This window comes from Atractosteus spatula, chromosome 8, assembly GCF_055471065.1.
Source record: "Atractosteus spatula isolate fAtrSpa1 chromosome 8, fAtrSpa1.hap1, whole genome shotgun sequence".
NCBI classification, from domain to species: Eukaryota; Metazoa; Chordata; class Actinopteri; order Semionotiformes; family Lepisosteidae; genus Atractosteus; species Atractosteus spatula.
Window position 1 is genome coordinate 50748031 of NC_142713.1, and position 27348 is coordinate 50775378.

Below are 27348 nucleotides of genomic sequence, written 5' to 3' on the forward strand. Positions count from 1 at the left end.
CTGTTACTAAGGGGTGTGTGTGCTTATCCAACCCATTTCATTTGCAGCATTTTCAGAATGTTTAAGCATCTGTTTTTTTTACTTGGAGGTTGTGTTACAATGTGTAAAGGTAAATTAAATAATGATTTAATGTGTCTTGATTTTCATGCTGTTAGGCCACAAAATGTGTTAATTTTGAAAGGCTTGTAGACTTTCTATGGACACTGTAATTTAAAAAAACTGCTCTTCTAAAAATAGTCAGTTTTGGTCTAAATGATGTTCAAACATTGAACACGTGAAAAGGCACCCATGTTGGCACATGGTTACACATGGCACAAATCTAACTTATTTGAATTTTATATGAAATGCTTTAACAAATTTCTTGCAGCACAGTCCTTTTCTCCACACTCATTTCCCACTTGTATACATAATGTAAGAGTAAACCTATTCATATATGCAGTTAACCAGTTGAGACAAATCACAGTACAATTTTTTAAAATAATTTTATTTGCAGAAAATAATGCTTCTTTTAGCATTTGTTCAGTTGCTCTGTTTGTCAGTAATACAGTACAGTTCAGATTAAACTGAAATTATTTGGCTTGAAGTAGTGTACACAAATACTGGAACCTTACATACATTTTCACCAAGTTTGACATTGACAAAACATTCAGCAGTTGAGACTACTATCTGTCTCTGGTGTTTAATCAAATCGAGTGGCTAGAACCTTATATTGTTTTATTTCTGTTGAAACTATTATCTAGATACAAGTTTATCCATGATTATATTGTATTTTATAGTTTGTTTATATTCAGATACATTGAGTAGGGTTTGTTTTACAGATGACATTAAACAAACCAAAACAAACAAATGGACTACACACTCCTGTTTATGATCATTAATATTTAGATTGGTACCATTGTTATGTATGGACAACAAGTTAAGCAATTTTAAATCCACAAAGATTGCAGTCCCAAAATCTTAAGACCCTTTTTTGGCAGTTGTCAAAAATGCACAAAAAAAGTAACTGGAATCTGAGTAAGCCTGCTGCGCACACAACATTACAGGACACAAATGTGTTAGCCAAATAAAAAGGCTGTATTATAGACTATAAAAATCTAGACAACATTACATTTTTAAAGTTCTAGGATACATGTATTGACACTCAAGGCTTTTGGAAGGTTCTCATTTTTGATCAATCACATTGAAAACGTGCCATGGGTTACTGAAGACATAGATGTCTCTCAATGGTAGTTCAATGGCGGAACGGCAATACAATCTCACTTAACCACAAATTAAAATGGACTATAAAAATGTGAAGAATAACAGATGTATTAACTGGACATCAACTACTGTTGTACAATGACAAAACATGCAATGTCATCAATGTTGTTGTATTCTATGTCATAAAGTGATCTCTTTATTTTTTTTCAATCTTTCATTGATGAAATGCAGAGTGCACCCACCAATTTCTTAATTTCATCTTCTGTTTGATGATTTTACTTTTCGTGCCTTGCTTAGCTCCATGTTTCTTTGGTCCAATACTAAACGCTTCTTCTTGATGTGAGTATTCTAGTTGATTGCTATTTTGGTTTCTTCCACCTTCTGAAAGCACTCTATCATTTCTTAACTATTCATTTCACAAGATTGTAAAATATAAAATATTGTAAAATTGTAAAACATACTTCATAGGCAGCTTCTCCAAAGCAAATTCAATTACTTCAGTCTGGACAATGTACTTGGAGAATATTACATTCAATATCGCTTTTTGATACAGTATACTGGTTGAACACAGCAGTGTAATATACTTAATGGTTTAGTTCTTCAAAGGCTTTAGAACAAAGGTTAATAATTGAAATTATACAGTGCTATTCATTCCAATGTATCCAAAAGCCCTTGACATATACTGTAGATTGGATCCACTTACTCCAGCACTGAAGTGTACTTCATCCACTTGGGTGCCATAAAGCAGCCATCAGTCACCAGCAATTCCTGCCACACATCAGAGTAGGTAAAGGAGAGAGAAACCAACCAAATTAAGGGGTTTTACTTACATTCATTCTTTTCTGAACAATGTCATGGGATTTTTAATGACAAAGCAGTTATTAAAACTGGTTCACTAACCAGAAAAAAACATCAGCAACCACGTTCTCATTATAGCTTCTAAGATTTGATAAGATCAACCAGAAAAGTGGTAAAGCTGCTGTTGCAGAGCCAAAAGTCACCTCAGAGTTCATGAACTCAGACATATTGGCATATTGTGTGTGTGCCTTTCAAAAAATGTTTTGTTACTTCAGGACAGTCCATTACATCAGAGTCCTCTAAGTAAGCGTGTGAAGTTCTGCATGCTGAAGCTATTGGAAATGGATCCAGGAAATAGTTGGTTTTTTTTTGCTACTCAGGACTGACCGAAAAAACAAGTTAAACGTCTGAACACGGAAGTAGATCAATTTAATAGGTTATTAAATACCCCTGATGATTAGTGCTCAGCTGGAACGACACTGTTTCTCCAGGACCAGGCCAGAGAAACGCTTCTCTAACAGCTACCAGACATCTTTGGCCAAGTCAAACACTGAACTGAAGAGCTGTTTACAATCTGTCTGATGGTACATGAATTCCCCTAAAATTTATTACACTACCCACCACAATACTGCAAATAACAGGATTTTCCCATTTTCCAGATCACTATTGAAACATTTTCTTATAATTAATAGTCAACCATGATGACAGGGTTTGGGGTTTATAATAAATACTATTCTCTCAATACAGATTATTTATTTAATTTTGTCATATTAAATATTAAATTTAATATTTCATAATATGTGTTAAAAACAAAAACATAAGAATACTGGCTTTGTTAAAAATATTATTTCCCTGATCTTAGCAAATGTAAGCTGGATACACTATGTAGAGAGAAGAGGACTGGTTTATTCCAGGAAGCTAAACTGATTGTAAACACAGCTGCAGCAGCATCATCATCCTTCATCAGAAGGAGTTGATGAAGTTCAGATATGCATTCAGGAATCCAGTAGGGTCTTCCAGTTGTGGATAGTGGCTGATATGGTCATCAAGAATCGACACTGTGGACCGCTTAACCAGATGCCTTGAAAATGGAAAGGGGCAGATCATTTCACATTTCTATCTGATAAAATCATGCTATAATCAGAAAAAAATATTACAATTCCCCACTTACTTGTATAAGTTGATAAATTGTGGATGAGGGTTCACTGGGTCTAGTGGACCGTAAATCATATGCACTAAAAAATATCACAGCATGTTACAAGTCAGGGTTTTCAAGTAAATTTAGCAAAGCTTGGTTTCCTCTCTAATCATGAGTCTGGAATGAATTGTGAAAAAGAACACCTATTGTTTGATTAATATATTGTGGATTGTTAAAATATTGTGTCTAGGATTGTTTTCTACCCTCATACTTCACTTACATAAGAAATTAAGGTTTTGCAGTGACATCATAAAAATAAAAATATAATTGCACTGATCACATTTAAATCATGGTTATCCAATTATTAACTATAGCCAAGGTTTATCGCAGTTTCAGAAAGATAGCACTGAACTGCAAAGTCAGTGTTTTTACCATAAAAATACCCTTCGGTTATGTAGTAGCAGGTATGTACTGTAATACAAAACTGAAATGTTAAAAGTTGAATAGTAGTACATGAAAACTTTTATATTATATATAAGGTTTACAAATTCATAATTTATGCATTTGTTTCCCTTTTATTTTTGGAATGCACCCATAACACTTCCATTCAATATGAAAATGAGGGATTTAAAATATCTCTGGACTCAAGAAAGAAAGGAAATGTTCTGATCTTTATTCTTAAGGCATATTGATCCCTAGATGCTAGTTATGGCTTTTGAAACACTTACTTATTGGTAACACCGTACAGTAACATTAAGCAGTTAGAAGTTTTTGATATTACTCTTGCGGTGCTAATGCGTAAACAAGCAGACTCTTGTTTTCAGATTCCTATAACATAAGCACATGGCACAGTTACTGCCAAGCTAACACGAGTCAGAGATTCCGGTAATGGTCAAGAACAGTGTAGGCTCAATGCTCAGATGCTTTAATGATTCAGATTTCTTCTGAAGCATAAAACATTTTAAACAGGGCTACGGGATGACAAGAAACATTACCTTCATTATTAGTGCTTGTTTCTAAAATCACTTACAACATGTTTGTGCTCAACTTGCAAAAGTACATAATGCTTTTTTTTCTCCAACCAAAAGGATTATTCCTGCAGATGGAATAAGCTACTTTAGGAATAAACATACTTAAAAGATTAGCAGAAGTTACACTGCCATATATGTCCTTCGTTCATTCATTCATTAGGAAGATTTATAGGAAATATACAGATTTCTTATCTTGTTGTTTTGCTCTTGATAAGAGTCGCAATTTATTTTCTATGTACACAAATTTTACTTACATTTCTTAGAATATGCAGAATTAAATATTCCCTAATAACCAAAAACACATGACCAATGAGATTTACATAAAACTCCAGACATTTATTAATCTCATGAAATACCTTAGATACGTATAGATATCACAAACAACTAGTAAAAGGAAAAATGCTTTTGTGTTTATGGCGTACAGGAAAAATTAACATTTCAATGGTCTTTCATTTATTTATTTTTTTCAAATTTAACAGTTTGCTCTTGGACTTGACCATTTATTGACATTTTGTGAAATCTGTAGATTGTTACGGGAGCCATATTACAAAACTGTAATACAGTTCTCATTAATCTTTTCTATTACTCTTGTGCGGTAGAAAACAAATGGAAATTTACACAGTCCACATACTGTACCTGCAGCCACAATGCATAGAGCCACATGAGACAATTACTAGACTGGTTAACAATTAGTATTTTAGTGTTTAGTGTTCAGGTTGGTCTCAATTGTGTACACAATTGTGCATGGTCATAAATTTAAACCATACAGTCAGAAATATCCAGTATGAGTGTGTACAGGAATGTGACCTTTAAGCAAGCTAGTATAAAAAAGGTGCTGTGGAAAAGGACTTGTGAAATAGTGTTCTACTGCTGCTCATACTTACAAGGAATGGTGGTGGTAATTAGAGCTCCAACCCAGCGATCTCTATGCTTCAATCTCTGATTAATGTACTGCAAAATACTGAAAAGTTTTTTTTTTGCATTATTTATTCCGTTCATTAAAAAACATCAGAGTGCATTACAATACGAAAAAGTCAATATGAAGTAATACAAAGCCCTCTTTATCTGATTTATTCCTATTCAAATTTATTCCAAATCCAATGTCTTAAATACGTTCACAGCCCATGTCTGTTTGCTTTTGTATGTTCATATAATGTAATAGACGTATCCTTGCTTCACAACACGATGTTCACTGTCATGTGACCAGCACAATGGGAAACTAAACATTATAGTAAAAGCTGTAGATTTTTATTGTGGAATAGCTGCTTTCTGAATAACTGAATTCTGAATAATTCTGAATAATACTTCATATTGAATGGACAGAGTCTTACTCTTTAAGTACATACAGGTCTATTTATATGCAGTCATATTTATAACAAAGCCTCGCTTAAAAAAGGTGATACTTTACCTGTCCATGACCAGGTTTCCATCATTATACCGGATCCCAGTCCACATGTCCCAGTATTCACTGTCTGTTGGCTGAGTGTATGGCCCAAACACAGCTCCTATTCTACATGATTTATATAAAAAAAATAGTTGTAGTTAGAATTCCACTATTTTCATCAATTCTGGAATATGTATATATCTTTTATAAAAGCCTTTATTAATACTTATTGCATATTAAATTGTGTTTAAAATGGAATAAGAAGACTGAAACCATGGAGAAATCTCTCAGCAGCAGTACAGTTACAGTTCAGGGCGGTTTTCTCCACATCTCAATTCAAAAGCAATGTATTTAGCCACTGAAGAAGGGGAATGAAAACAGTTCCCCTGTTTAGATAATTTGGTTGCCTAAAAACTCATCTGTATTATTAAGCATAAACACTCAAATCAACTATGAAATCACATTATGGTAATACTTTCCCTTAGAAAATGGGGGAAAAAATGGGACATTTGTGAAATGTGACACTTTTAAACAATAATTACCAAAAAAGTAAACCTATACATGGTATGTTTATACATCAGCACATTAAAATATTATGATAGCTTTTTTACTGCACTCTTGAAAACAACATCAGGCTAAAATGGAAGGGCAGCTGGATGCAAGTGTAAAAGCAAAGAACAGATGTCCATATAAAAAGAGCGCCTGACAGCTGTGCTGACAGGAAAGTGAACTGTGGAAGCGGCTTGCAAAATTCCTATTACCTGAAAAACATGAGTGGAACAGGTATTAATATCAAGGTTTTTATTATCTTTGTCTGCTCACACTTCCAGTGGGCCAGTTACAGAAGCAGCCATGCATGGCCAGGCCATGATTATACCTCTGAAACTGTCTCACTCTTCATTATAATATAAGTTTATAATTTAATACACAGTGATTGGCGCTTTACGATTTCTGAGTATGCACTTTGACAGTATTGCCTTCTGTCGTGGTAACACAATTTTACCATTAGGGTAAAACAGATGGTAGGTTTTATTGATAGCCCTCATAGTGTTCTAGTTTCTGCCCCCACTCTGCCTCATAAAAGCTAAGGTGTTTTAAAGAAAACTTCAGATCAAAAACAACTCAACTTGCCCTTTTGAGAAGAACATAAAGTTCATGAGTCGGGTCAGTATTGGAGAAAGGAATCCGCTATCCTTGAGCAGCTGCATAATAAAGCAGAAGAAAAGTTTGGGTATCGTAAAGAAGCATTTTTAAATAGACTTAATCATTAATTTGCACAAAAACCATTTAAATATACCCAAAAAGAAAAACAGTAAACCCTTTAGACGTAAAGTTACACTGCCTTTAACAATAACAAAATAACTTTGTGTTATTTTACTTATCTTGTTCTCCAAAATCATATTATGAAGAGATGAGTTTTTGTGTTGTCTTCCTGTAGTATTATTCTGGACAATATAAGCAAGCATTTGAGTAATAGCACAACATACCTTCTGTAGAAATCTCGGATAGTGGGTTTCTGGAAAGATACCTGTAATTGTAAAAGCATGTATAGGTAACTAATTGTTCAATTAAGAAAACTCATTCAGACAGGAAACAAATGAATGTCAGAATCTTTAAGGCAAACAATGTGCATGGTATCACACTCACCTCCATTGGACAGACAGAGACTGCTGATCATTAAATGCCCAGTTCTGTTATGTTCACTCCTAAAGAAAGTAAACATGAATCATGCCACTAAATAAAGATGGACCACTGGAAATATTACCGATACGTTCTATAGTAAGATTTAGCTTTTTTATCGCTTCCCCATGTGTAAACAATGTAAATGTCAACATAAAAGTCTTTTTCATAAGTACTGTAACCTCTTCTAACTCGGTTTTTCCCATTTTGTACCCACATGCAAAACAATGCACTTGTCTCCATTAAATGTCATTCCCCAGGCTTGAATTTTATCTATATCTTTTTGAGTGTCACTGGCTGCTTCTACAGTGTTTGCTTACCCTGAAAACTTGACCAGTTTACTAACCATATCAGACTCTAATCAATTTTCCAGACTCTATAACAATGGTCTGCAGAAAGATCTGTTTTTACCTGTACAGTAGCTCCAGAGCCACAGTATCTCCATAATCATGAGAAAGGATGTTGATTTTCTGACCTCTCAGACCCAGATGAGCCACCAGTCCTTCCACTATGTTGGCCTGTTCAAATATGGAGTACCGATAAGGCCTCTGAAATGAAAGACTCAATTAACGATACTGTGATACCATGATACTGTCAATTAAAATATGTACATCTTTATTACCTTGGGGCAACCTTGTTGTGAAAGTCGCTATATCATAATAAATTGAATTGAAATTTAATTACACTAGCGTGGCTAAATTTTCTACTCTGATTTTAAGTCTTAAATAAAATTTTTATATTTTTTTAAAAATATACACTGATATTTAACTGCTTACTGTACTACTGGCATTATACAGAATGTTGACACTGTCCACAGTCAACATACATTGTTAAGAGAAGAAATAATATTAAATACCTGACAGAGCCCAGAAAGAGCACATATATAAACACCTATCTCTCTATATCTACAAGACACCATTTGATCTGTGTATATTATTCAATTCATACTTACAAATATCTGAAACAATTCTATTTTAGATTTCCATGTTAAACTTACAGTTACAGAAATACACAACACCCAAAACAATTATCATGTAAGGCATGATGTGTCTATATTAGCTGTTTCTATATAATAGCTTACTAAAATAACCAGCACTTACAGGTTTGTCACTGAAACCAAACCCTAGGAAGTCCAGTGCAATCACCCGGTTGAACCTCTGATTCAGCCCATCCCATATCTAGAAAATCATGGAACAACACATACCACACAAAACATTGGAAAAACCAAGTATGGAGAAGCTGGGGAAGAGAATATTGTTAATTTTTCTTTGGTGTAATCCCCAAATTCACTGATTCATTCCCTGAAAGGATACATTCCCCCTCTTCTATTGCTTACTCTATTATAATCTAATTCTAAAGGTAACCATCATTTAATCACTTATCAGTTGTATAGCTTTCATATTGTAACAAGAGCATATTGACCTGCCTCTATACCTAAGACAGCAGTGGTTGCAGTACATGCAGTTCTGTATACAATGAGGCAACGTCCTTGTCAAGTTGTAATGGATTGAAGAGGGGAATTTTCTGTTCAAGGCAACAGAGATATCAGTATTGCAGGGATGATAATGAAATTCCTCAGTTTCTCTGTAAGTCTGGGCAATAATAATAACAGCAAGAAAAAAGACTACAACACGCAAGTATCCTAAGTTGATTTATCAGGCAACACAAACCCTCTTCAGCTGTCCTAAAGAGAGCACAGAATGGGCTGCAAATACCCTTGCATGAGAAGCAGATTGTAGAAGAGAGTAAAAGAATATCAGTAAAGATTAAAGGATTACAGTGAAGAATAAAACATTCTTTTCCAGCCTACACTCTTGGGACATTGTGTTTCCATACATTTGAACCATATTTTGTGTCAGGTAGCAGTTTTTTAGATCTGTTTGGACTATATTCAACTGCATTTATACATACAGTAACATTTATTTTTACAGCAAAATAATTCAACAGAAAGTAATAGTAATATCAAACAGCCAAACATTTAACTTGTACTTATTATATGGTCTCAATTAATCATAAAATAAATGATTTCATAGAACTAGCTAACAGCTGCTGAACAACTTTCTAAAGATACTGACAAACACATACTGAGACTGAAAACAATGAATAAAAATGCCTGCAACAAGCCCACCTTGTACCAGTCATAACTTGAAGTTGGAAACCCATGTAAAAGTATGAGCACATCAGAACTTCCAACAGCACCGCTGGAATCTTTCAAAGAAAATATATATGTTACTATAACTTGATTTACAAGGATGTTAAAGGGGAACTGCAGTCCCAATTTCTCAGACCATTTATTAAACCTTGGTAACAAAATAAATTGATTCATGGTATAGAGAAATTTGACAAATTTTGGATAAAGCACACAATCGCGAACTTTGTGAAAGGACTGTAAGTCACCATGTTGTCGCAAACCCCTGGTCTCGCCACATAACGAGCGAGAGTTCCCACCAATTGCGACATGGAGTGGCCCTTCCTGCTCACTAGTCATTGTAATGAGTAATGTCATGTGACCTACAAGCAAATAAGTACAGGCTGTGCAGCAGACATTTCAAAGAGGAAATCTTCCAATGTGATCTGCATGCAGAGTTAACAAGTAAGTAGTACTGTATGTGTCAGCAAAAGCATCTCAAAATCAAAAGCAATATTTCTATTGAATTAAAAGAGATGTATTCACAAGCCTGCTTCTTTATAATGTAACAAGACTTCAAATCACCAGAAGTTATGTTGCCTAGTTCTGTATCACAGAATATGCTACTGCACATACCTGGAAATTTAGTCTATTTTGTGATGTAAATTGGAGGTTTTACTGTGTTCATTTAACTTTTATTAAATGAACTTTTATTATGAATGTGGTTCAAAAGGTATTCATCAATGCTGATTCTTTCTAGACCCGAAATATAAAAACAGCGTTGCAGTTCCCCTTTAATAACTTTTATTACAGTCAACAAACCATCTTTTATAATGACTGTCCTTCCAGTATTGTGGATGTGCACTGTGGAATGTATTTATACCATGTTTTGGGGATTTTGTCTCAGATTAAAAAATAGTACCAGTGCTCCAAAAAGTCACATAAGGTTTAAGTAAGATAATCAGGAGAACTAAAGAAAAAGAAGAGAATAAACAGCACTAGGACAGCCACAGTATGTTCAAATTTGTTGAAAAGCTGTCGGGTTGTCAGCAAGTCGCATCATTCAATTCTCCTGACTGCTTAGACTCCCCTTTTCAGGATCCTGTGATCAGAATCCAGCTCACCAAAGAACATATATGGCTGCTACAGGTGCTAAACATGGTGAGCTTTATACCTACAAACCTGCATATGTTAATAATCTTTCAACCTACCCCTGTAAAAAATGTTATTTTCCTTAAATGTGAAGAATGTTCCTGCTTCCCTCCAGACATGCAGGGCTGGGGAGAGGTGAGGCAGGGGTATATGGAGATACACCGCAATGAGGGGCACAGTCAGCAGCCCAACCTGGATCCACCACTCCCTCATCCTAATGGAGGGACTTCTGGACAAAACAAGAAAAAAAAATGTCACATATTACTAAAGCGTTAGAAATTGCACTCTGAAGAAAGTCTACTTTCTCTGCCAATAGCAGAGGTCAGAATATGATTTCTAGTTTTCTGGGCTATAGAAGAGCCCATACTGTAGAAGCTGCAAAGAAAATTCAAAGCGAGTGAGACGGAATCTGTGACTGAGTAAACAGCTAGCAGATGTTATTTAAAATATACAACCTGATAGTGCTACATGCCAGTAACATACAGTATTATAAATACTGCTTAAGACTTTATCTTCTACAAGGTGGGGAAGAAATAGAAAGGCAAACAGAATGCTTAAATATAGAGCCAGGTAAAGCACAGAATTTTACGAAAGGGGTGTTACAATTGTGCAATTCGCTAAGAAAACCCATTTATAATATAATGTACAACATTGGTCACCACTTCAGGAAAAAAATATCTTCTTGTCTTAGAATCAGTCAAGAAAAAAGGGACCAGTTACACCCCTAATCTCAAAGTAATGTCTTACTCTGACAGGCTAAAATCACTCAATACGTTTAGTCTCCAACAGAGAAGACTGAGGGGACTTGATTCAAGTATTTGAAATCCTAAAAACATCAACAAAGTCAGCTCTACAGACGTCTTCAGTTACAACAGAGAAACAACCAGGGGACACTACAGGGAACTAAGGAAAAGAGTATTCAAAACTGAAAAGAGGAGGTAGTTTTAGTTGTTACACATTGGTTTGTGGTGTGTCAAAGCTAATACCATGGTTTCTTTCAAGAAAGTAAAGACCAGATCATCCATCCTTTTTTTGTTTATTCCAATTCAGAGTTGCGGGCAAGCAGTGGGCACAAGGCAGGATATATCCAAATGTCAGTATACCACAGAGCAGACACGCACACATTCACAGCTTGGGCCAATTTTCCCAGAAGCCAATTAACCTAAGTATGTTTTTGGACTGTGGAAGAAAACGAGCGCCCAGGGGAAATCCACACGAACACAGGGAGAACATACAGACTCCACTCAGATAGCACCTCATGTCCAGAACAATGCTGACCACTGTGACACCGTGCTGCCCTAAAGACGAGACCTTGGTTAATTTCTAGCAATCAAACGAGAATGGCCTCCTCTCATTTACAGTATAACCTTCTTAAAGTCCCGGCTGAAAGTTTTGTCAAGATACCTTAACATACGAGACTAAGGTTGCTCATGATATAAATTTGATCATGCAACTTATTTATCTACGAGCACGATAAGTGAAAAAAAGAAACACATTAAAATCTACGGTGTAAATGCACTGCCTGGTCAAGACAGATTAAATTCTTTTCAGCAAAGTCAGTCCATCAATAACTTACTACGTTTAACTAGATTCACTGGGAACAACTATTTTTTCCAAATGTTTAAACTAAATATACATACACTGACATTACGTTTTGACTTTGACACCTTGCTAACGTTGCCTGCGTAAAACGGCTGAATATCAGGCTTAACTGTGTCGCATGGTGACTTCAATCTGTCACTGTGTACTCTAATGTCCACATTGGTAATCAGTTTCACTCTGTGGTGCACGACAAAAGACTACAGAGAATTGCGTTATTTCACTTTCAGACACAATTCAAAACAGCGTTTTGCTCCATTGATTATTTAACGCGGAAGGACTAGGAGCTAATTTTTTGACGCATATACCTACGTTGAGCAGGAGAACCATTCTCGGATGTTACCGCTGTTACCCGTGTAAACTTGTGCGGGGACGATAGGAAGAGTGGGGCATGCGAAGAGCGCATTAAGGATTACACCTTGCCGTAATCAGGAAACAGCTCATCGCAGGAAAGTGCCCTCTGTGGGAAAGGAGAACTAACAGCAGATCACAATATCCACGCTGTAGAGCACCAGCTGATGCCAACACAAGAAACAGAACGCCATACATATCACTCTGGTTTCAGAAGATGTGGAAAATGAATAACCTAAGTAAGGGTTGGCGTTCGATACATATATGTGTTATGTGTGGTACTTTGACTTCTAAGATGTTTCACGCTGAGGAACTAGCTCCTGCCAAAACGCTAGTCCACACCTTCATCCCTTCAGGGAATTATAATCTGTAAATATAGATCCGACCCGAATAATTCCAAAATATACTAATATGCGATATTCAGTTATTTCTAAACATATATGTATGAACAGCAACATGCGCACATGCTGATGTGGAATGTGTGGTAACCAGTAAGAGGCGGCGGGATACAGCAGCGGTAGGAGTGAGTTCGCGTCTGGCGTTTCCTAGCAACTGCGCACGGTAGACGCGAATTGCCGACCTGGTAATATCGGTGGCGATGATTGGTTTTCGTCAAAGTTTCAGCCAACCGAAGAGAGGCTTGTAGGAACGTCTAACGGTGAGATTTTAACATTTGAAAACATGTCTGCCCGGAGAGGCTTTGGCAGTTCTGAGGTGAGCTGAATATGCTGTTTCTTTTTTTAAAAAGAGCATATTTCTTACGTATTTTAGACTACCTTCAAGGGGTTGCTTTAGTTTTATGTAAACCCAAACTGAAATGAAAGTGTGTAATGACTGTGTTGGTCCATTAGTTACACTGTCTGGGTTAGGCTGTCTTTGTGTTTATTGCCGGTGTCGTATCCAATGCAGTATTTACCTGGAAGTATTCACACTGCAGCAAAGCAATGCTGTTTTTGAAAATTTCACTAAAAATTGATATCGCATTTCTTTCTTTGGTTAACTATAGTGTCCGAGTTCAAAATACGTATCCCGGGCTGACATTTAGTAATAGTACTTAGTGCAGTTGCTAGACCTCTGAAAGTACTTACAACATGATTGAAACGCAACGGCAACCTGCTGAACTACAGTAAGGTTATATATCGGAACTGTGTGCCTTAATCAAGGGATTCTGAAAATGAGCGTCAGGGGTTATAAATTACGAAATCCCTTAAGCTTTTTTGAGCCACTTTACCATCAACATTCTGCTGAGTTACTATAAGTAGACATGATATGTTAAATGTAACATGTTTCCCGTAAAGACCTAATTTTGTTATATAATCTGAGTTTACAATAAAACCGTTGAATATTATCTAAAGGGAAACGTGGGGCTTGCTTCATTTTAAATAATTCTTGATTGCTTTGTCAGACCGAATCGTCTCGTTCTTGGTTTTCCATATACAGTACATGTACATATCTAGTTTGGAGTGAGAGTGAATTGAAAAAAAATCTGGATATTACTTAGTGTTTAATAACGTTGAAACAGTATGCTGTATGTGAAGCGTTAAAGGCAGCAATGATTAAGACTGGATACTAGCACACAACTCAGAAATCATAGGTCTGTATATAGACCTGATGTTACCTTGGTGTCATTGTTTAAAAATAAATGGTCATCTTGAGAAAAAAACTTTACTTTTCTTTAATTATATTATCTTTGACGACAGAGGCTAACACATACAAAGTGACAGCTTTAAACAAAACAGTTGGAACTTTATATGAAAGGAGTCTTATAATCGTTTTGTTTTTAGTATTCTTTTCAACTGACTTTCAAAACTGCAAATAATAATAGAACTTTGATGTAAAATATTCATTATGCTTTAATTTCTTACAGTACTTGCAAAAGAAAATACCACAGAATCCCAAATACCAGCATGTCAAGTCGAGACTGGATACAGGTAACATGGCATCAGAAAACTGTTGTTTTTATAAGTCACTGTAGGATATATGCTACTGGTCTTCTTTATACTTTGCTTTGGCGTACAGTTTAAAATGCTTATTTTCCTTGAAAGTGTACTCCCAAACTAATGTATATTAAATTTTAAGCACAGCAATGTGATTTTGTGTCAACAGAATAATTCATTTAAGGGTCTAATTAAAATTGGAATGGTTTTAAAGCTGACTCTCTCCATTGTGAACACAGATTGTAGCAGTCCAAAGTTCTAAATAATTTAAAGTTAATCCAGGATACAATGTCAAACATTACAGACAAAAGGAGGTCATTTGACATGCATAGCCTTTTCAGTAGCTGGTGACAAATTGAATGAGATCCTTGGATCAGGTGTTCCTCGAAGAAAGCCAGGGCATGAGCTTAAACAACACAGCTGATTAGCTTGTTTCAGACTCTCACAACACTTTACTTAAAGACGTCCCTTGTATTGTCAGTTTAAAAATGCTCTCTATCATACTTTCCTCTTGTGTCCTCTGGTTTGTATTTAACTGTTGATTTTGAAGATGTTTACTACTGTAGGTTGATTCTGTGCCTTTAAGGAATTTGAATACTTTTGTTTCAGGGTCCCTCATAGTCCTCTCTGTTCAAGACTAAGGTTACGTCATTTCAGCCTGTCAGTGTGAGATATTCTCTTAGCACCGGAATGTTTTTGGTTGCTCTTCCCTGGACTGGTTCCACAGCAACAATATACAGTATTTTCTATAACGTGGTGACCAAAATTGGGCATATTCTAAATAAGGTCATACTAGCACATTATATAATTTTAACATGAAATGCCTAGATTTGAATTCTACACTCTTGACTAAATATCCTAACATTCTGTTATAAATGTCAACACAGGTGTAAATGTCAACACAAACACCTAAGTCTTTTTAATATGTGGCCTCTTCTAGATGTATATTTCCCATTTTTTATAGTTTTTCTAACTGTTCATACAATTCATTGTTGCAAAGGACCTGAAGCCTGTCCCAATAAGTAATGGGTGCAAAGCTGGACAGGGCGCCAGTCTATCTCAGGGCATATACTCACAGCAAGGCCAGTTTTCCCAGAAGTCACTTCAGCTACTAGTATGCCTTTGGACTATGGGAGGAAACAGGAGCACACAGCAAAAACCCACATGAACACAGAGAGAGCATACAAACTCCTCTCATATAGTACCCCAGATACAGAATTGAACCCTGGGCCCCAGTGCTGCAAAGTAGCAATACTAACCACAGAGCCACTGTGCCACAGTAGTCCTGCAATTGTCTTCATTAAACAGCATATTTGCAGGTGTATGCCCAGTCCTATATTTTATTTTACCTTTTTAATTTAAATTGGTGCTTCTATGTTTACTAATATCTCTTTTATGGTGAGATCAAGCAAGGCTGGTTTACTAGTTATATAGAATCTACATCATTGACATACTTTAGGAAGAGTAGTGGTTCTAGTACAGATTGCTGTGGTACTCTGTTAATTACAACATCCCAGTTTTTTGGCTGTAGGCACACCAGCCTGCCAGATCCAGTTTGGCCTCAGTAAGAGGCCTAGATTAGTCAATGTTCCTGTTTAGAACAATGGGCAGGCAGGTAAATATGTTCCCACAGTACTTCCAGATCAGTAGAAGGTACTATGTTCATCTGTAAGGGTTCAGATATACCATGTGATGCAACTTTAAGTATTTAGTGAGACAAGTTAAGTGGCTCATTCAGTGAGTAGGATCTGCAGAGGCAGGTGTTTTATTATGCCAAATATTGTCCCATTACATCTTTGTCAGAATTCAAGTCTGTATTCCAAACCGTAACCACTGCTAATGGTTTATATGAAGTCTGTAATAAGAAGACATCAGAATACGTCATTCCCTTTGTTTAATGAAACAAATCTGATGCCCTTCAAGTGTGATTTATTTTGGCATCAAGCAGATTGCACCCCGAGAGTACAGACAACCTCACCTCCTGGGGATATCATAGGCAAGAGTTGCAAAAGGGAGACCTCATTATAGATAAGTCTAGAAAACTGCATTAATTCATTAAAAAGATCTGTAAGAATGTGAATTTCTTTGTCACTACAGTGTAAAAAAGAGAAATGAGAATTGCATTTAAGGTGTTTAAAAGTGTAAAAAAATAGGACCGTGTGAATGTATGTCATGGTGTTCAACAGAAAGACTCAGAAAATACAAGTCTTAATAATGGGGCTAATTGTAATCCAAAGGGGTGAAACAAAATTTCTTTTCAACTGGACACCGAAAAAAAGAGTACCAGGGTTCAACTAAACAGAGACGTGTACAGTTTAAATTAAAAACATTGTCAGTCAGGCCTCCTCCAGAATGTGGGAATCCTGGACAAGTGCTTCTGGAAATAGCAAACTGTGAAGATCATGTATTTTCTGTTCATACTTGCTGAATTTTTTAGCATCTTCTGTACATTTTGACATACTGTACTAATAAAACCTGTTCCCAATCCCATATAGTCAAGGAACTGAACAGAGGTATTCTCACTCAAAGTGATGAAACACATTCTCTGCATCTAATGAAAGAGCAGAGAGACCTCTAGCTGGGATGATGACACCTGAGCATAAAGCTTACCAACATCGGTGAGATGGGCCTATAGCTGGCATAAAGTGTGGGATTTTTACATGTTTTTTCTAACAGCAGAGATATAAAATCCCGCTATACATGTCCATATGTGTCATGTCAAGCAAAAGAGCGTTTAATCTGGGCAAAAATATCAGATAGAATGGTTGAAGAATGCCATCAATGCCTGACAAATTTCCATTTGATAGAATTCCTTTTTGCATCATTCCATTCCAGGAAAAAAGGTAAATGAAGAAATTGGGAGGAACTTCCTGCATTTTTTCTGATCAGACTAAAAGTTAGAAATAGACCAAAGTATGCAAAATGTGGAATTTATCTGTGAATGATCTTCCAGTAATCTCACCTGTGCCAGTATAACAACAAGAATATCTTAACATTGTTCATTATAAATCATCCGTAAAAAGTGAAGAGAGAAGAAAAAGTTTTTTCTTGTATTTAATCCTTGATAACACAATTATCCCCTATGGTGAACTCCTGCACCACAGTGGGGTACAGAAGGAAAGATGTTTCTCACTGTGATTTCCTTACTCCTGCCAAGTCAGGAGTGCTAGTTTTCGTTGGCCTGTAATTGGAATATAACCACAGTATTGATACCTTCTTGTGAAGCTTCTTAAGAGCAAGCTTCATTGCCTTTTCCTTCAAAAAGTGTTGTTGTTTCATCTTGATCTATCCTCAAGTTCAATTACCTGTCACTTTACAAGCATATTTCAGTCTTGTTAATTTTACTTTAACAGTATTTCTTACTTTTTAGCAGTAACTTACAAAGCTCTTTCTTGTATGTCACAAGGATCTTTAAACACGTTATCTTCTATTTAATAGGATGCAGTTTGACAAAGTACATGGAAAAACTGGAAGAGATAAAAAAAAGTGAGTAACATTCCTAATGGGCTTTTTAAAGAAGGGGCATGCATTATTTAAAATATAAGTTTCTCTTGAGAATTGTTCTGTAAGAAGAAGAGCTGTGGTGTTATCCAACCAATAGTGTGAATTTTCATGACTATTACTGTTCACTATTGTTTTTATTGTAATGCTGTTTTTACTCAGGTAAAGGGGTTTAGCTTAGAAGCATTTTAACTTCTCATTTTTCAGATAAAATGGCCTTTTTACACACAAGCTGTCCTGTTGCTCTGATATTTAATGGAGTGTTCTCTTTGGTATCTGGCAGAATAACTACATTGTTTGTAAAGGCTTTTTGTAAGTTTGTTCTGATTTCTCATGGATAAGAAACAGTGATCCCTTCTCTAAGAATGGGATTCTTTTGTCCATTACAATAATTTCTCTGTCTGCCTTGTAATAGGAGGGTTAAATGAAGGTATTTTGTGGCAGTGATCATTTTTGGAATGACATACAAGAGGCTGGGTTATAACTACCTCAAGCAGGATTTTAAAAAGAAAACCTGGAAACTTTGCACACCTGTATGTAGGCAAACTGTGATAACCAAAGACCAAGTGAGAATTCTCAATCAATCATATACTGTAAAAGGATATTCTAAGAGCAAACTGCACCAATATGTTAGGAGATCAAGATGAATCTCAAACCACTGACAGTCATGACCCAGGTAAGTTGTGTACCAGGAAAATCTGCATAACACCGAAGAAAGCAAAGTGTACGATGTGCTCTAATTCAGTTTCTGTTAATTCCAACAGTTGCTTACATATAAAATACTGTACATCTCTTTTGACAGTTATGGTTTCTTGTCTTTCTTTGAAATATATTTTTATATGTATTTCATACAGTACTATTTATATGAGGCCTATTTTTTGAAGATTACAGATATCGAAAGGATGAACTTTTCAAAAGGCTTAAAGTGGCGACATTTGCTCAGCTGGTAAGTTAAATTTTAATGTGAATAATGTTATAAATGCTTTTACAGTGTGGTAGTTTGCACGGTGTGGGTGTTGTATTGAATAGTAAAATTAATTTTTCTTTTACTTTAAATAGTATTTCTCAGATCTCCATATCACTTTCGAAAATATTTTACTTTAAAATAGATCAATTAGATTTACAGCTCAAGTTTTAATTGTTGGTTTCAATTCAGGCAGAATAAATGAAAATCTTATAAATCAATGGAAAACACAATTAATTGTTTGTATGCCTAAGGAGAGTAAGTTAATTCTTCTAATCATAATTAATAATTTTCTGATTTTTCTATTCAGATGTTCACACAGTTTGTTCTTTCCTTAAAAGGTCATTCAGGTTGCTTCTGTATCAGATCACAATGATGATGAAAATGACAAAGATGTGCATAGCCTAGATGGTAAGGCTTTCTTGTTTAATTTCTAATGTTCTAGATTTACTAGCTGATTTTTCCTGTGTCATCTCCAGGAAAGTATAATCAGAGATGATTCCACTGCTTTTAGTAATAACTTACAGTAACATGTTAAATTATTGGGTACAAACAGCTTTTATTGTGTTTTTATAGATCACTGATTTGATTACACAGCTGTCAGAATGTGTAGGAATGTACTTGTTCAGCTGTAAGTAAAATTACTAGAAAAGCATTAATACATGTTTATGTTTATTATGTAATATACTGTCCATTACTTAAATTACAGTAAATTTGGTATTGAGTGCTTTCTCTGCAATCTAGATAATATTTCAGTGATGTCCGAGACCGATGCAGAGCTTCTGTCAGAACGGACAAACGGAACCCCAGAAACAACGCCAGTTCAGTTTATAGACAACAATAATGAAGCGGGTGATACAGGGATTTCACCAAGGTCAACACTTCAAAGGTAAAGTAATTGAGAAGAGACAAAATGAGGTATAGCATTACTGTACACATTCTGGAGCTTCTGAACAGATCCATCTTTCCACAGATCTTTTGTCTTTTTTTTGTACCTTTGTTGCTTTATAAGCGTATTTGGATATTGAATTGCATCGGCATCAACTAAGCTGTAAATGATCTGAACAAAGGGTGAAATTCTGTACACTGTAGGGACTAGGACGTAATTATAGTTGATTTTGTAAAAGTACGGGGGGTAAAAATGAAATAATTTGTTTTGTGGTCCAAACAAAAATGTGTTGTTAATTTTATCATTTTATAGTGTAATAAGTGGTGTTGGAGAGATGGACCTAGATAAGACTGCACAGAAGAATGTACACCAGAAGCCTTCAAGTCCAAAGATGACAGACAAACCGTACCCAGACTGTCCATACTTATTGCTAGACGTACGAGACAGAGATGAGTACGATCAGTGCCATGTTATTGGTGGTAAGAATTAGATTTAATGACTGCTTGTGATCATCTTTGATTTTTTTCAATCGATTAATAATGAGTATTATGTATAAACATAATAGTAATCTAGGATTATAATTGAAACCTTATTTTAGTATTAACTGCACAGATCCATATTCTACCAAATGTTAGGTTAGCATTATCCATTTCATGACTAATAAGTAGTGGAACTTTATTTTGCAGCTTACAGTTACCCCATTGCAACTCTGTCCAGGACAATGAACCCATATACCAAGGAAGTGCTGGAATATGTATCCTTTATGATACTAATGGAGCCATATGGCTTACACTTGTCAGTCAACAGTGCTATAAAAATAACTAAGTCTCATGTTTCAATATTAACATCATTATCTCCTTTCATATAGTGAAAAAATCTGTAATATTTTGTGAATGTATTTTATTAAAAATGATGTTATTACCATGTTATCTGTACAGTAAAAAAAGCATGAAAAACGTTATACATACATCTTCTGACAAAAGTGCACTACACATTTCTGAATGTGCTTTTTGAACTTCATCAATTATAGGTTACAAATTTAGGTTAAAATGAAAAATTAAAATAAGTTGATTGTAGTGCCTTGCAAAACCTTATTCAAAACCCGAATGTTCAAGGACTAAGATATGTAAAGTAAATGTGTAGCTTTGACCTTGTACTTTGGATTATTGTCCTTCTGAAAGGTGAGTTTTTGTCCCAATTTTAGGTCTGAAGCACAGTAAGTTTGCCTAAAATTATGTAAATTACAGTGTCCCTCTAAAGTGACTAAGCATGTAAGGGATGGCATCATGAGGCAAATAGCAGAGTTCAGTGGTAGTGATTAGAGAAAATGTCCATAAGCCAAAGGTATCCCATTTTATCTGATGCAATCCCAACACAGCACATCACCCAATCACTTACAGTATATTCTTACTGTCAAATATGGTTGTGGCAGCATTGCATTACTGCACACCTTCTCATCAGCTTGGACTGTCCCAGAACTGACAAAAGTCAGAAGGATAACGATCCAAAGCACAACGGCAAAGACATGCTTGAAGTAATCTAACAACAAGAGAAAATGAATGTCCTTGAGAGGTACAACCTCCTGATTTGAATCCAATAGAAGATCTATGGCAAGACTTCAAAATTACTGTCCATCAGTGATCCCCAACTAGCTGGAAAAATCTTGAGCAAATTTTCAAAAATTAGAATGGGTGAAGATTGCACTTTACACTTGCTGTGCAAAGTGGAAGAGACTTATACAAAAGTGTACGTATCTAATTATTGCCAAAAGGGCTTCCATCAGATATTGAATCAAGGGTCAATATTTATCCAGTCCAGCATATTTTAGTTTTTTATCCTTTTTGGAGTTTTTGGTGACATTTAACTTGTTTCGTCCAAAGTGTCCAGTTTGAGCATTCAGATTTTGATTTAAAAATATTTTGTGATACTGTACAGTATATCATATAAAAGTCCATACTAGAAAATATTCTTAATCTGATTCAGTAAGCTCCTGAAGTTGATTTATGATTTAGGGTACATGAATAAAAACAAATTGTATTTAGTTGCATTGAATCTAGGAATATGTACATACAGTATAAAGAAAGTATTTTCATCAGTTAACTACCAAATGAGCTAGTTCGGCCAAATAGCCTATTCTCATTTATAACCTTTTTGTTCTTTATGTTCTTATCACAGACGTGCAAAGTAGTGTATTTTATGGTATATTTAAATGTTATGGTATTAGGAAAGAAATTGTTTTCTTTTTTAGCATGTATAATGGATGCTATGTATCTTAACCAATCAATGTAGAAAAATGCTTCAGGTAAAATCATCATCCTTTATGATGAAGATGAGAGGATTGCCAGTCAGGCAGCGACCACAATGTGTGAGAGAGGATTTGAGAACCTGTTCATGCTTTCAGGAGGTGAGCTCTAATTGTAGAAATAAAAACCAATTTGGAATTCCTGAAGTAAGTCCACTCTTTGAGCACAGAACAGTTGTGAAAACATTTCTTCAAGTTGAAAGGAAGACTATTTTATTATTTTATGAACATGCTGAAATAATATAGCAGACCTTTTCACAAAGGATATCAAATTTAGCTTAAATTCTATATGGGGAATATATGTGTTTTGCATATATAACTCAAACTCGAACTAGTGTCTTACTAACAAAACTTGCTACATAATACTTTGATATTTTGAACTCTTTCACATACAGTACTACTGTCAACATCCAAACAAGTATGAATATAGTTATTGCATACAATCACACTATTCTAGTTGCAAAATGTTTTTTTAATTGCATATTAAGCCTTAATAAAAGAGTTACATATCTTTGAAGTTATCAGGAGTTACAATATGATAGCAATGTTGAGAATTGGATAGAGTCTTGTAATTATGACTGAAAAGTTGTGGGAACAAATCCAGGTGGAACACTGCTGTTGAACCATGTTGAACCACACATTGCTTCTATGAAAATATCCAACTGCATGAATCTGTTCCCATTTGAATAAAGCGTTATCCATATAGATTAATAATTACATTTTATTGAATCATTCCTTGCATTTATATAGTGCTTTTCATTCCAGTGGATCCCAAAGAGTCTCATGTTTAGAACAGTAGCCACTTCATCTAGCACTATATGGCACCCACCTAGGTGATGCATGGCAGCCATTATGGGCTAACAGTCCCATGACAGCAGAACAGGAGGGGATTTGAGGAATTGCTTCTCCAATTAAATTAAGTCGTGAACTTTAGGTGGGATAGTTGTGCCAGCCCAGAGTGGACTCTTCTAGGACACCGGTGTTAATACCTCTACTTTTAGCACCATAAATGTGTTTATAAATGTTTATAACAATTTAAATTACCTCATACAGTATGTACATGTAAATATAGATCAGTTATGTGTTCATGCTGTAAATACTTACATAAGCCAATTTCCATTATAGTATAATGGATGGTATGGCTCCTGTGAAGAAAATATATTTATATATATCATACGTTTTAGCTTATGTAAGCCTGTAGTTCAACTGTCTTTCGGCAGGATATATATATATATGAGTCCAACAGTGGTTGAAATAACCATTTTCTTCAAAAGTGATGTTAAAGACTTCAGGATCTATCCTCTGTGTGATAGATGTCAATCCAGTATACAGTAGTTGTTGTTAGTTGTTAGTGACCTAGCTACAGACTTGATAATGATAATGTTTTGATAACAGTAAAATATACATTAGCACAACTTTATTGTTCAAGAAAAGGTGTGGATAATCATTCTCTTGGTAATGAATCAAACATCTTTTTTAATAAAATATTTATTAATGGAGTGTTATGAATTTGCAGTTACACTTCTCCTTTTGAAGCAGTTTTCATATGTCTTTTAAGCATTTGCTCATATCAACAATTTTAATCTTATGACCAACATGGGAAAATAGAACTGTCATCATATCACATAAAATATGTAACACGCAAATATAGTCAGTTATGAGGTATGTGTATCCATACTACTGTGTAGCCATGATGTGATCTTGACTTAAATAATTTCTGCCAGTTTTAGTGATGACATACCCACATGACAACACATTCATGGCTGCATCAGAAATATACCATCAACGTTTCCTTATCTGGCAATATTATATTCAGCTATATCATTACAGTTTCTTATTGATGCCATCTAAACCAGTTTAACACTGTTTGCCAGTGTATGCTAAGATAGGATTAAAAGGATTTTTATTTATTTTGTTGATCGTTTTATCCAACAATTGCAATGCACGAGCAGTTTCTTAATTTTGAGGTGTGGACACCTCTTGTGTGCTGTATTTTGCAATCTATCTCAGAGTCCTGTAGACATGGATGTCGATGATAATGTTGACTACAGAGTAACATATGAGATGCAGTGACATTTGACATTTCTAGGATTAATGAAATCATGTACCTAAGAAGCTGATGACAGAAAGTTCATTTATATGTCTCCTAATGTCCTGGTGCTCTGGAGCATTTAAGTAGTTATACCTCTTCCCATATTTATTTAAGTGATTTATTTTTGTGAAAGTCAAAATGATGTTCCTTTTATACCCAATGTCACATCTAATATTGGATATATTCCCACACTGGATATATTTAGAATGGATAGTGCTTTTGTTATTTCAGTTTTATCTATTGATAAGATTGATTGTGTTCTATCTTGCAGGGCTGAAGGTGATTGCCCAGAAGTTCCCAGAGGGAATGACAACTGGTTCTTTTCCAGCACAGTGTCTACAGTCTGGTCCCCCCACATCAGGACGGAAGCGCTCAGCTCCAAGACAGGCATCATATCCAGCAGAAGATAAATGGCGATTCACTGCAGAAGACCTGAACAAAATGCAGTTTTATTTGGAGGAGATGCTCATTCCTGCAGATACAAACAGTGAGAATATTTTAAAAATTAAAATAAAAACTTATTGTAAATATAATTATGTATTACCTGTTATATTTTGGTTTGTTAAGCTATAAGTGAAATTTAAGATGTAAGTTAAGAATTTTTATCTTGTTTGTTTTTTCAATTTATGCATCTATTCATAAAGTGAGTCGAATGATAGTCCAGATTCATTCCCATTAAACTATACCATAATTAACAGTTAATTAATGTAACAGTGTAGGAAATGCATTTTTTTTACTTACTTTTTAATAATGAAATATGTTTGTGTTTTCCAGGCCGTCTGAGTCGCCTATCAAGTGGAAGTTCCTCTGCCAAGACATTCTGCTCAAGTGCTAGAAGTCGCCAAACTCCCTCAGTAGCTGGGTCAGGCAGTGCCAGGTCTCAAAGCAGCCGGCCGTGGAAATAAATTGCTAAATAAAAATATTCTGATTAGAGGTTAACAGTATAGTTCTGTGAAGATATACATTTGTGTATCTTTTTTGTACATTTGTGATCTACCTTCAGTATGCTTTAGTATTATGGCTGTAGTTTTAAGCTGCCCATATTGCCTTTAATACTTACTGCTGGTCTTATTTGTAATTGATTCAATTTAAACACATTACTGTCAAGCAAGAATTCTTAGAAAGGAATTTAAGATTGAAGGTCTTTTCACAAAATTGTTTGCAGGAGATCTTTCTTCCACGTGTTTTTAAGGTATTATTTTCACTGGTGTGAATAAAAACATGTCAGGAATTAATTGTCATAAATAATCCTAATCATCTGGTGTGCTTTTCTGTATTGGGCTATGTAGAGACAATTTGTGTTTAATTAGAGCATCTTTTTCACAAGAAATCATGTGATAGTAGCTGATAAAATTTAATAAAGATTCTCTGGCATTTTCTTTATAACTGCAATTGAATCCACAAAAGATGAATTCATTCAATGTCATATTGCACCTGTTCATGTAAACAATGATAATTATCAGCCTATTTTATCAAAACCGTCCTTTCCTTAAAATCCAAAGAAACATTGAGACACATTTTGAAACAAAGAAGCCTAATTTTCTTTTATGAATGACAATTTTGTGAGGTCTAGAGATCCTGCATTCACAACATTGGTGCATCCAGTTTATAACTGAGCAACATGAGAGTAGAATGTAATCATTTTTTCTTGTTTAAACTGTGATGTTGAACAATATTCACATGATTGCAATGAGTGTGTTTGTATTTTAGAGTTAATGATTACTCTTACATTTAAAGTTAGGCTTTATTCCTTGAGCGACTTCTTAAAATGATTTAATAACAAGCTGTTACTTAAGTTTTGTAAATTGTGGGTTTATGGAAATGCCAAAAATATTTGCGTTATGCAACTATGGAGGAAAATGTATAAACATTCAAGATGTAAATGTCTTAACTTTGGGTCACTGTAGTAATGTTTTGTAATGAAGTAACGCAGGACCTTAAATTTCCACCGTGCTAATTTGCCTTGTTAGCAGTTGTGTTGCTTTTTAAAGTATTAATTTGCTACAAAATGCATACTCAGTATCAGTCACAGAAATACTAACCAGACTGTCAGGGCAGTACTTGCAAGGGGTATAGTCAAAGACAAATTGTTAAGGAATTAAGTTACACCACCTTTTGTTCTATGGGATATACCTGCACAACATACTGTAGGACTGTTTAATTTAATCAAGAGCATGTGTTTTCTGAATAACTTCAAGCAGTGTTTCTTTCTATTTTATTAAAAGCAAGCCCTACCTAAGAAATAGTGAACTAAGAAACAAATCTATTTTTATAGAAATAGTCTGTTATGGAAATCCATGTCATTCATAATATTAGCAACAAGGAAGAAATGAACAGTGCCTATTAATACTATGATCATGCTAGTAGTTTATAAGTCAATATGAGAAATAAAGCAATTGACACACAGGTTAAATGTCTGTAACACTGGTTAACAAACAATGATTCTATTATTAATATCAAGTGTGTTATTCAAGTTTTTAAAACAGTATGGTGGAAGTATTTTTTTATTAAATTACAGACATTAATGTGGTTTGAATATTTATGGTATAAGGTGATCAACTACAATACAATATGTATAGCTAGGTGTTATGTTCAAGATTAGATCCATTACATGTACTGTAAAACCTACATTTTAATTCCATGATCTTTTAGAAAAAAGTATATTATAAATTCCTGAAAATTAATATTAGCAGGAGATATGCTTTTTATTTTGATGTTATGCATTTGTAAATTCTAATACACTAAATGCAGTGATGAGCATTTTTAAGAATTTCTCTTAAGAAAATGAAAAACAGTTGAAAAGTTTGGTGCAAGTGAAAGTGTGAATGATTCTGAAAGTACACTACTTATAAACATTGCAAGATGTGTAAAACATTTTAATTAAAGAATTGAAATTTTAACATGGCTACAAAGCAGTGACATTTGTGGTACAGTTGACTTAAATGCAGTAATTCTAATATAATTTTATTTATTAGCCATGAAATAATCAGATTTCTGAACGTTCGTATTCACAGCTTCCGAAAACGGTCTTATTTTGGCATCATTTTGTATATTCCTTTTGTTACTCTTTGACTTGTAATATTCTTGTATGTGATTTTTTTTTACCTTTGTCTTTATTGCATATATTTTAAAATCTTTTAGTGTTTAATAAAGTGCTTAGTGGTGGATTGTGTTTTCTTTTAAAACATCTGTGTTGATTTGT

At 34.8% G+C, this 27348-nt stretch overlaps 2 protein-coding genes across 5 annotated transcripts; one reads left to right on the forward strand and one right to left on the reverse strand.

Annotated features, from left to right (window-relative positions):
• Positions 1-465: 465 nt before the first annotated feature.
• Positions 466-12511, reverse strand: mest (mesoderm specific transcript). 2 transcript variants are annotated; one of them, XM_088922669.1, is made up of 12 exons: positions 12423-12511; positions 10571-10740; positions 9360-9439; positions 8332-8409; positions 7643-7779; positions 7199-7257; positions 7039-7079; positions 6683-6753; positions 5576-5677; positions 5052-5128; positions 3170-3233; positions 466-3079 (listed from the first exon to the last, which is right to left on the reverse strand). In XM_088922669.1, the coding sequence occupies exons 2-12, from the start codon at positions 10722-10724 to the stop codon at positions 2962-2964; spliced, it is 981 nt and encodes a 326-aa protein (XP_088778795.1). In that variant the 5' UTR covers positions 10725-10740; positions 12423-12511; the 3' UTR covers positions 466-2961. The 2 variants fall into 2 exon arrangements, with proteins under 2 accessions (XP_088778795.1, XP_088778796.1); XM_088922670.1 differs by lacking the exon at positions 9360-9439 and having other exon boundaries at positions 12423-12477.
• A 606-nt stretch (positions 12512-13117) lies between these two features.
• Positions 13118-27331, forward strand: cep41 (centrosomal protein 41). Of its 3 annotated transcripts, XM_088924253.1 has the most exons (12): positions 13162-13175; positions 14329-14392; positions 16894-17016; positions 17837-17884; positions 18784-18845; positions 19205-19274; positions 19608-19752; positions 20065-20231; positions 20439-20506; positions 22042-22156; positions 24418-24633; positions 24921-27331. In XM_088924253.1, the coding sequence occupies exons 4-12, from the start codon at positions 17857-17859 to the stop codon at positions 25049-25051; spliced, it is 1002 nt and encodes a 333-aa protein (XP_088780379.1). In that variant the 5' UTR covers positions 13162-13175; positions 14329-14392; positions 16894-17016; positions 17837-17856; the 3' UTR covers positions 25052-27331. The 3 variants fall into 3 exon arrangements, with proteins under 3 accessions (XP_088780377.1, XP_088780378.1, XP_088780379.1); XM_088924251.1 differs by lacking the exon at positions 16894-17016 and having other exon boundaries at positions 13118-13175; XM_088924252.1 differs by lacking the exon at positions 16894-17016 and having other exon boundaries at positions 13152-13175; positions 18791-18845.
• Positions 27332-27348: the final 17 nt, after the last annotated feature.

Coding starts and splice junctions, on each gene's coding strand:
- mest (XM_088922669.1), bottom strand. CDS start 10,724: ATGAGGGAGTGGTGGATCCAGGTTGGGCTGCTGACTGTGCCCCTCATT. Junction 9,440..10,570: donor AAATAACATTTTTTACAGGG/GTAGGTTGAAAG, acceptor TTTCTTTGAAAG/ATTCCAGCGGTGCTGTTGGA. Junction 5,129..5,575: donor GGAAACCTGGTCATGGACAG/GTAAAGTATCAC, acceptor AAAACTTTTCAG/TATTTTGCAGTACATTAATC.
- cep41 (XM_088924251.1), top strand. CDS start 13,143: ATGTCTGCCCGGAGAGGCTTTGGCAGTTCTGAG. Junction 17,885..18,783: donor ACTGGAAGAGATAAAAAAAA/GTGAGTAACATT, acceptor TATTTTTTGAAG/ATTACAGATATCGAAAGGAT. Junction 19,753..20,064: donor CCAAGGTCAACACTTCAAAG/GTAAAGTAATTG, acceptor ATCATTTTATAG/TGTAATAAGTGGTGTTGGAG.